General features: G+C 44.0%; 3 protein-coding genes across 3 annotated transcripts in view; 1 reads left to right on the top strand and 2 right to left on the bottom strand.

Annotated features, from left to right (window-relative positions):
* g2e3 (G2/M-phase specific E3 ubiquitin protein ligase) overlaps window positions 1-441 on the bottom strand; it is a 12,758-nt gene extending 12,317 nt beyond the window's left edge. The window contains exon 1 of the mRNA XM_042500708.1: window positions 424-441. Coding sequence (XP_042356642.1) covers window positions 424-441 — 18 coding nt within the window. The remainder of the gene's footprint in view (window positions 1-423) is intronic.
* Window position 442: 1 nt separating this feature from the next.
* LOC121953540 lies at window positions 443-3,614 on the top strand. Its single transcript, XM_042500707.1, has 6 exons — window positions 443-633; window positions 767-905; window positions 1,176-1,313; window positions 2,022-2,240; window positions 2,316-2,417; window positions 2,952-3,614. Exons 1-6 carry the CDS (start codon window positions 443-445, stop codon window positions 3,228-3,230), a joined length of 1,068 nt encoding a protein of 355 aa, XP_042356641.1. The 3' UTR covers window positions 3,231-3,614.
* Window positions 3,615-5,765: 2,151 nt separating this feature from the next.
* strn3 (striatin, calmodulin binding protein 3) overlaps window positions 5,766-9,652 on the bottom strand; it is a 6,678-nt gene continuing 2,791 nt past the window's right edge. Inside the window, exons 4-9 of the mRNA XM_042500704.1 lie at window positions 9,494-9,645; window positions 9,144-9,311; window positions 8,469-8,609; window positions 8,217-8,324; window positions 8,002-8,088; window positions 5,766-7,747 (exon numbers count right to left, since the gene is read on the bottom strand). Of these exons, the coding sequence (XP_042356638.1) occupies window positions 7,578-7,747; window positions 8,002-8,088; window positions 8,217-8,324; window positions 8,469-8,609; window positions 9,144-9,311; window positions 9,494-9,645 (826 nt within the window). The 3' untranslated portion in view covers window positions 5,766-7,577. The remainder of the gene's footprint in view (window positions 7,748-8,001; window positions 8,089-8,216; window positions 8,325-8,468; window positions 8,610-9,143; window positions 9,312-9,493; window positions 9,646-9,652) is intronic.

Genomic DNA, 9,652 nt, shown 5'->3' with positions numbered 1-9,652 from the left:
GGAATCTCGCATCTCAGGCTGCAAAACTGTCCTGAAATAATTATGAAATTAGGCTAATTTCTTGTAAGAAAAGTCCTTAATGATGACATTTGGCAAAATTCTTACAAAATAAGAGAAATCCATAATTATACAAACAGGTAAAAGTCTTATGAAATAAAATATAAAAATCTTCATGATAAAAATAGGCAGAACTTTTACTAAAAAAAGAGAAATTCTTAATTATAAAAGTAGGCAAAATAATTACAAATTCAAAACAAAAAATTGAAATTAAAATGTTAAAATATTTATGAAAAAAGAAAAATCCTTAATCATAAAATCTGGTAATATTCTTATGAAATAAAAACAATCCTTAATCCCTAAAAAATAAAGTCATTCAACATAAAATAAAGTAGATGAACCTGACTAACTCATCACCATATTCACCTGAACGTCGGCGCTCATGATGTCACTTCCTGTGTTGCAGAGTCTGGAGTGTGACCTGCAGGAGGCGGAGCTTCAGTCGGCTCAGGTGCGGCGTGTTCACCTGCAGCTGGTGGAGCGTCTGGTGGCTCATCAGGACAAACAGCTGCAGTTTGTGCAGCGGCAGTGGGAGGACGCCCTGCGGCACCTGAGCTCCTCGCTAACCTCCACCAGGTCAGTGACGAGCCACGGCGCCCCCCGCTGGCCGCTCGCTCTCCGGCGCTCCCGCGCCGTGACTCAGATGTGGGGGAGGAGATTTTGGCTCTCGGCCGCGGTTTGATCCAGATGGTCTCGGGTTGTATTTTAGGGAGCGGGAATCTCGTCTGTCTCAGCAGCAGCGAGAGAAACTGGAGCACGTGACGACGACCGTGCAGCAGCAGCACCAAACGGAGCTGGAGGAAATCCCCAAACTGTTCGGAGGAAACGTCGCAGAGCGCGACAAAGAGGTACCGACTCACCGTTAACCTCAACCGTTTCAGGACAACGCGCCTCCCAAAACCCGGCGCCAGAAATTTAAAGATTTCGCAAATCAAATTGACGAAACTGAAAAAAAAAAATCACCAAAAATTTTGTAGAAAACGTGCTGTGACCAAAACGTTTTGGAGAAAGCATAAAAAAGAATCACCAAAAATAAAAGAGCGCGAGTCGACTGCAGGAAGAAAAGCGCTGACCGAACTTTCAGAGCACTGACTGTCTCCTGTCTCCTCTGTGGACAGACACACGCCGTGCCGCAGGACAACAAGGACACATCGGAGCAGGAGACGTCCGCGCGGCTCTGCGGCGCAGAGACGGAGGAGCTCGGACCAACTGGACAGCTCGCCGCCGGGACGGACGCAGTGAAGAAGAAGCTGCAGGTAAAATCTGTGGAGGTTCAATCTGAGATTTAATTATTTTAAAGGTCAAAAGAGCCAAAAGCTTTGGATCAAATAAGGGACCGTTATGTATTTATCAGAGGACTTTTTTTTAACCTCCCCCTGAAGTATGACCGTCCGTCCTCCTTCCAAACCTGCATGCTATCATTAAAAATTGTAGAAAATTGAATTATAATAATAATAAAAAATAAAGAGAAATGGCCATAAACCTTTTAAGAAAATATGTATCACCAAACATGTAAGGGAAAAAAATGGCCAAAATGAAACAGGATTTCTAAACCTGCATGTCTGCACGGCCAATTTTAGAAGAAAAAACATTCACCAAAATTTCCATGAATAATTAAAACATTAAAGAAAACATTCATTACCAAAACTACTTTTTTAAAAAATTGCCAAAAATTTCTAAAGAATTGTTGAAAGAAAAAAATTGCTAAAAAAATTTTAAATAAAAAAACGCCCCAAAAAACAAAAACATTTAAAGAAATGACGACGGCGTGTTTTTTAAGTCATGTTTTTCCAGCCGATTCATCAGTAGACAGAAAACTTTAGACAATCAATGAGACAAATTAAAGACGGACGAGTTCTCTGTCCCTCAAGTCCCGAACGTCTTGAGTCATGACACGCTGGATACGAGTCTCTAAACAGAAAACGTCTCATCAGATGAGTCACAGCGTCCGTCTCCTCTATCAGAAGGAAGTTGTCCATCTGAAGGCGAAGCTGGACTCCAGCGGGACAGAAAACGAGTCTGCGGTTCGAGACCTGACTGCCGCCATCCTGCAGGTGACCCGGAGGACTCGTGAGCTCCGGGACCAGCTGACTCGGACTCGAGCGGCAGCCAGGGACCAGCTGACTGAGCTCGCCGCCCAGTGCGACGCCACCGCCAACAAACTGCAGGCGGTCTTCGCCAAGGTGACACCAGGTCTCACATCCTGTTTGACCGAGTCCGAGTCGTCTCTAGTCTCACTCGTGTTCTCTCTGATCCAGGGTCAGAAGGTCTCCCGAGTCCACGACACGTGTCAGAAGATGGAGAAGCTCGTCGGAGCGAGGCGGGACAGAGAGGGACCTGAGACAGACGAGTCCGCGCAGGTAGGAGGGGACAGATGAGGACGGACGGCCGGTGTGTTCGAGTGCAGAGACAAACACGTCCAACAAATGTTTAACCTTTAACCCTTTAACACCTGGATCAACATCTGTGTTGACTTTAAAAATAAAGTCTTCCTTGTTACTCAGCTAAAGTTTAAACCTGACACTTTTCTTTTTGCTCCCAGTTTTTCTGGACTGAACACATCAGGAGTTTTTTACGCCCTTAATTGATTTATTTCTCTCAAAGTTGTCAAAATCAGTTTTAAACGTTCGAACATTTTGGGAAAAAACAGAAAACATGCCAAAAATGTTTAAAGAAAAAAAAAATCACTAAAATTGTCAGAAAAAAACATGAAGCGCCAAAAAATGTTTAAAGTGAAAGACGTTCATCTTTAACGTGAAACGTCTTTATTGTTTTCGTGGGTTTGAATCAGCTGATCTGTTTGATAAACACTGAGGAGGTTTCAGCTGGTTGTAATCTGTAATCTGTAATCTGTAATCCTCTCGTGTTGCCTTCACTGACCTGTGTGTCTGCAGGAGACGTCGGCGCTGCAGCAGCTGATGAGGAGCGTCAACGCGGCGGCACTGTGGCGGGACGCGCTGAGGACGCAGAGAGACGCTCTGAGCCGAGAGAACCGCCAGCTGAGGCTCCTGCTGCGTCACCGCCTGGACGCCCTGACGGTCAGCGACCACGACCTCCAGTCGCCCGACGCTCTGCTCAGAGTGCACGGGGCCCCGACCACCACGGGCCCCCCGCTCACCGACAGGCGCCACACCGTGATCGAGGCCGTCTACGCCGTGCAGCACTCTCTGTGACAGGGAGGGCGGGGCCAGAACAAACCGAGCGTCTGCAAACACGCCTTCACAAAGTTCAAAGGTCACCAAAAACATGTTGCCGTTTTGTTCTGATTATTGTTTATAACGATTATTGTCGTTACAATCTTAAAAGTTTAAAGTTTACTCACTCAGCTTTCGACCACATCTGAAGGTCCCCGCCCCCAAATGACCAGCTGATGTTTCGAACGCCGGCCTCACGTCTCTGCTCTCTGATGTCACTTCCTGTCACTGAGCCGCCACCAAGTACAGCTGTAACAACCTTTATTATTGTTTTTACCGTTTCATTCACTGATATTCAACCTACGGCCCGGGGGCCACATCTGGCCCCTGATAGGGCCCCTGGTGGCCCCAAACACTTTCTAATCCTCAATAAAAATAAAGTGATTGACTCTGTGAATAGTTTTTGTCCTTTTAGTCTCCATAAGGTGTCAGAGACATAAAACAGCATCAACACAGAGCCAGAGGAGGATCCCCCACAGAGGACACAGAGGACACAGCTGAGACACTGATGTCCTAAAATCACAGAAATGTCCTAAAATTCTTGAAAAGTTCTAAAATCCTGAAAGTCTTCTGAAATCTTAAAAATGTCCTGAAATCCTAAAAACATCCTAAAATTCTAGATGTGTCATTTGAGGAAAACTGAATAATCCTCAGGTCTTAAATAAATTATAAAATCCAACAAACATCCTAAAATCCTGAAAAAAAAATATTAGAAATGTTGAGAAAATAAGAAAGTCTAAGAAACATTTGAAAATCTTACATACGTCCTACAAGCATAAACGTCACAAAATATGAATAATTGTCAGGTCTTAAACAAAGTACAGCTGTTTAGTATTTTACAGACAAAAAGCAGAAGCGTTTCAATTCTGTCCTCTGTGGCTCGATGTCTCAGGACTCCTCTGAATCCTCTCGTGACTCAAATATCGAACCAAGATTTTCTCCTCACTGGAGCCGAGAATCACGAGAAAACAGTTGGACCAAAAGAACACATTGTGAGATCAGGGCTGTCCACATACTTTTGGCCACATCGTGTAAAAGCAGCTTGTTGTGACATTATGTTGAACTTTATGATCTGCTTTGGATTTTCTTTTTTTTTCTGAAGTTTCCAACATTGCCTCAGCTTTTATTTTGGTGGTCCACTTCCTGAGGCTCTTAATGCAGCGGGGCGTGCGCACGGATGCAGAATGACGAGCTGAGCGGCAGCGTCTGTACAGGTACACCATTTAATAGTTATTATAGACATTTTATATACATTTTAACAGTTGTATTCTGCTATGTGGTACAATCTTTAAAATCTGCTGTTTCATAGTTTGTAAATCAAAAAAAAAAACTTACAAAACTCATCAAAACTCGCAAACTGATCAGAACTTTTTTTTCCATTTTTTTGGAAGACTAGAAAAAATACTTTTTATTGTATTAATCATGCATTACACAAACAAAAAAAGAGTCTTTAGTTACACAGTAAGTCGTAGCGTGGGTGAAAAGAAAAATAAAGATTTTGTTTGTGAGACGCTCAAATCCCTTCAGTTTAAAAAAAAAGAATTAAATTAAAACAAACCGCAACCATGGAAGAAAACTCGCCGAGTCGGAGCGGCTCAGGATGTTCAGCCAATCAGGTGGCAGCGTTTTTGTTTTTAAACCTGCCCCAGGGGGCGTCTGATTGGACGGTTTCTACTGGCGCTCAAACCGCTTCTTTCTTCCTCGTAAGGAAAAAAAAAAGATATAAATAACTTAAATTCCTGCTTGAAGAAGCCGTGATGAAGAAAAGTCAAAACGTAGTCGACGTGAAGAGAAAACTCACACAGTGATATGAGGAGGAGGAGCAGCAGGAGGAGGAGCAGCAGGAGGAGCTGTTTACACTGAGACCTGTGCTGCGTTCAGGTACCACTTTGTAAAGCCGATTACCAAAAGTTGGCGGGGTGTTAAAAACTACTTTTGTTGTGATGAATTATTGAATATAAATAAAAACAGAACGAGCTCGTTTGTTCCTCCTCGTCCTCGGCCGAGTCTCAACGCTCCTCAGCAGCTCCTCGTCTCTCCTCCATGTACGGAAGCCCATTTCTGCCAATGTGATGGTAAAAAAACAAGCTTCAAGTCATGAAAATTAAAAACATTCTCAAAATAAGTTTTAAAAAAATATCCAAATACCTCAAAAAAAGTGTCACAACAAAAGTAAAATAAAAACATTACTTAGTGTAGTAACATGAATTAAGATTGCAAAATAATGACAATCAAAACAAGGACAGTGTTGAAAGATAATGAGTTTTTTTTTCGTAAAAATTAAGAGTTAGTATCTCAAAAAAGTTTATTATCTTGAGATACCGAGTCATTAGTTTTGCAATATGTCGTCATTTTGTGAAAGTATTTTCTCCAAAGTTTGGTTTTGTGATACGAAGTCATTTTAAAAAAAAATTACAACATGTAGACATTTTTTCCAAAATAAGATATTATTATTAGAAGTCATAATTTTTGAAATATGTTGTCATTTAGCAAAAATCACATTATTCTGAGATTATAATAAATATTGTTGTGATACTGTGAACTGTCATTTTCTTGTGTAACTATAAGTCATTTTCTTATAATATTTTTTCGAGGTACTAAGTCATCATTTCTGTAAGTCATTATTTTTGAGTACTTAGAAAATCTGGGGTTTTTTTAGATACTAACTCATTTTTTAGATACTGAGTCATCAAGTTTTTATTTTGAGTCATTATTTGTACATACTAAGTTGTTATTTTGGTAGCCATCACTTCTAAGAGCTTAGTCTTTTTTTGAAATATTGGGTCTTTTTTTGTTAACAATTTTGATATTTTAAGTCATGTTTTGCAAAACTGCATCATTATGTTGATATAGTAGGTACTTATTTTGGCAAGTTATTTTTTGGAGATAATCATATGTTGCAACACCAAATTATTTTTTGAGATATGAAGTCATTAATTTGACAAAGTTTCTCTATAATAAACAACAGGATTTTTTTTTGTTCTTTTGGCCATCACATTGGCAGAAATGGGCCTCCGTAGTCCTCTCTCCTTTACTTTCTACATGAAGTGATGTCTCTGTGAAGACGGAGGACATGACGTCTCCACGGAGACGGAGGACGATGGCAGGACTGGACGGAGTGAGGACCCAGAATCCTCCTCGGTGCCGTTAACGAGACGCTTCCACGTTTATAAAAACGATTATAAAAACTAGATTTATTTTACACAAACAGAAAACGTCCATACGTAACTACAGCAACGCCCACGCAGGAATCCTTCGCTCGGTGGTTTAAACGCAGGGCTCTGATTGGCCCGCCAGGGGCTGAGGTGTACCGACCAATCAGCTGAGTCTCATTTTTAACCCGATGAGCTCGTTCATCGTTAGTATTAAAAAACAAAACCGACGTGATGTCCAGGTTTTTTTAACTTCTTTTTTCTATGAATCCTCTTAAAAACACTGTAAAAAATATGGAACTGCAGATTTTAAAATCTAAAACTTAAATACAACAAAAGCTCGAGGGGTTAAAACTTCAGACGCCGCGTTCCTTGCTGGATTCTCTTCTTCTCTGCTGCAGCCGGAGACGCTTTAAAGGAAAAATCCCCCTCAGATCTTCTGCTGTTCGCCGAGTGACGACGCGCCTCGCAGTCCTTTAACCCTTTCAGTCCTTTAACCCTTTCAGTTTCCGCTCAGGCTGCGTCTTTATACCATTTCCTCAAAGAGTTTTTGGGTTCTTTTGTTCCTCGGTGGAACCTCATATTTGTTTTCTGTAGTTTGATCGGCGTGCGGAAGTGAAATCTGACAGCAGCTACGGACAAAAGCACAAATTTCCAACATCGTTAACGCGCTTTAGAGTGGCGTTTAAACGACGAACAGCAGCGACAGAAGCACCAAATCTCCGGATACAGCGAGACGATTTCTGCTCAGCGGAGAACGTTTCCAACAACTAACACGACAAAGAGCGTCGCTCACCTGACACTGCGCTCAAGTGACCAGCGGCTAACGTTCTGTGAGCTAACGCTGCGTTCACGTGACCAGCGGCTAACGTTCTGTGAGCTAACGCTGCGTTCAAGTGACCAGCGGCTACAGAACAAACTTTTCTTGGTCTGATCTCGTTACAACGTGAAACAACAAGATGATTTTTGGGGATTTTTCCTTTAAGGTCGCCTCCTGCTGTGTGGGGGTCAGAGGTCAGACTAGTGTTAACACGATGGGAGGGGGGGCGGGGTCATGTAGTGTCATGGTGGCTCTGCGGGGGGGGGGGGCTCCCTCCCGCTCTCTGTCTGTTTGTGTCTCTCGCCCCGCAGTCGTCCCTCCTCCTCCTCCTCCTCCTCCTCCTCCTCCCCTCGTCTAAACGTAGACCCGGGCGAGGGCGTCGGCTCCTGCCGAGGCGATGTAGGCCTTGGAGGGGTGGAAGGCCACATCGTAGATGGCCTCCTCGCTCTTCTTACGGTGAGCCGTGATCTCCTGAACGCACGTTTTACTGTCGAGGTTCCACAGACGCAGGGAGCAGTCATGACCTGAGGATGGAAATATATACAAATCAGATTTTTTCAAAATAAAAACACGAGCTGAATGAGATTTCATTTGTTTCCTAAAAATTCGACTTTGTATTTATTTATCGACTTTATTGATTTTACATTTTCACGTGATGAAAGGTTTTCATATTCATTTGAGCCATGGTGGCTCACGTTGCTGCCGCAATGAATATATATATATATATATATATATATATAAAAATATATGAAAGTAAAAGTAGGTGAAAGTCTCTTACTTCCAGACATCAGGTAGATCCCGTTGGGGTCCACAGCCAGACTGGTGACGGCATCCAGGTGAGCCACCATGGCGTGGATCACTTTACCTGCACACACATTTTCACTCTTTGTTTATGTCCACAGAAGACACAGACATGTAGGGACACACAGAGACAGGTGGAGACAGACAGAGAAAGAGACAGACAGAGACAGAGACAGGTGGAGACAGACTGACCTGACTTGTTATCGTAGAATTTGATGTGTCTGTCTTCGTGGGCGCTGATGGTGACGGGCAGCGTGGGATGACTGACCACCTTATTGATGTGATTGGACCCTGGGACGCCTGACAGACGGGGACATTAAAACAGGAGAAGAAGAAAAGACAGGGACGAGGAGCAGAGAGAGGACAGACAAAGAAGACAATTATTTTTGTATACAATTATTTTATACACATGACTCTGTGTGTGTGTGTGTGTGTGTGTCTTACTGCCATCTCCCTGCCCCTTCAGCACCAGTGCATTCTGGGAGGTCTCCAGGTCGTACACCACCACATCTCCGGTGTTAAAGGACGCCACCATGTGGGCGGGGTCACAGCCGTTAAAGTCCACCGACGTGGGGACGCCATGTTCTGTAAAAACACACACACACACACACACACCTCCATCAGCTGCTGTTACCATGGTGTCCACCAGAGGATGCTCTACTCCACTGATACTCAAGTTACGGCTCGCGGGCCAAACCTGGCCCCTGATAGGGCCCCTGGTGGCCCCAAACATTTTCTAATGTAAAATAAAAATAAAGTTATTGACTCTGTGAACAGTTTTTGTCCTTTTAGTCTCCAGAAGGTGTCAGAGACATAAAACAGCATCAGCATAGAGCCAGAGGAGGATCCCCCACAGAGGACACAGCTGAGACACTGATGTCCTAAAATATTAGAGACATGCAAAAATTGTAGACATGTCCAAAGTTCCCAGAAAAGTCCTAAACTCCTGTCCTAAAATTCTAGAAACGTCCCAAAATCCAGACACATGTTTGGGGATGCTGTGACTGGCCCCTGGGCCCCTGTCGTTTTGCAACAGTGGCCCCAAAAACAAAGAGAGTTGATTATCCCCGATCTATGTCCTGCGGGGGACGCCCTCCGTCCTCCGTCTTGTGTCCTCACCCTTGTTTGTGTTGAAAGTGCTGATGCAGGGGTTCTTCTCCGTCGGGTTCCACAGTTTGACCGTGCCGTCGGCGGAGCAGGACAGGAGGCGGTTCTTGATGCCGCTGTAAGCCAATCCCCACACCGCGTCCGTGTGTCCCAACCACGACCCCGCCAGGACGCTGGGATCTGATTAGATTAGAGGGTGGAGAGAGGAGGGGACAGTTAGTGACCTGCTGCTCTGGACGGACAAAGAGGACAAACTTCAGCGTGTGTGTGTGAGAGAGCGTGTGTGTGTGAGAGTGTGTGTGTGTGTGTGTGTGTGTGTGTGTGTGTGTGTGTGTGTGTGTGTTTGAGTGTGTGTGTGTCACCGTAGGTATCGTAGGGGTCGACGTTGGAGCTCGGGATGTTCCACCACTGGATGGTCGAGTCGATGCCTCCACTGAAACACTGCTCACCGCTGGACGTCATCGCCAACGACAACACTGGACCACTGAAGAGACACAGAGACAGACAGAGACAGAGACAGA

The sequence above is a fragment of the Plectropomus leopardus genome, chromosome 14 (genome assembly GCF_008729295.1).
Source record: "Plectropomus leopardus isolate mb chromosome 14, YSFRI_Pleo_2.0, whole genome shotgun sequence".
NCBI lineage: Eukaryota > Metazoa > Chordata > Actinopteri > Perciformes > Serranidae > Plectropomus > Plectropomus leopardus.
This window is presented reverse-complemented; position numbering and strand designations above follow the sequence as displayed.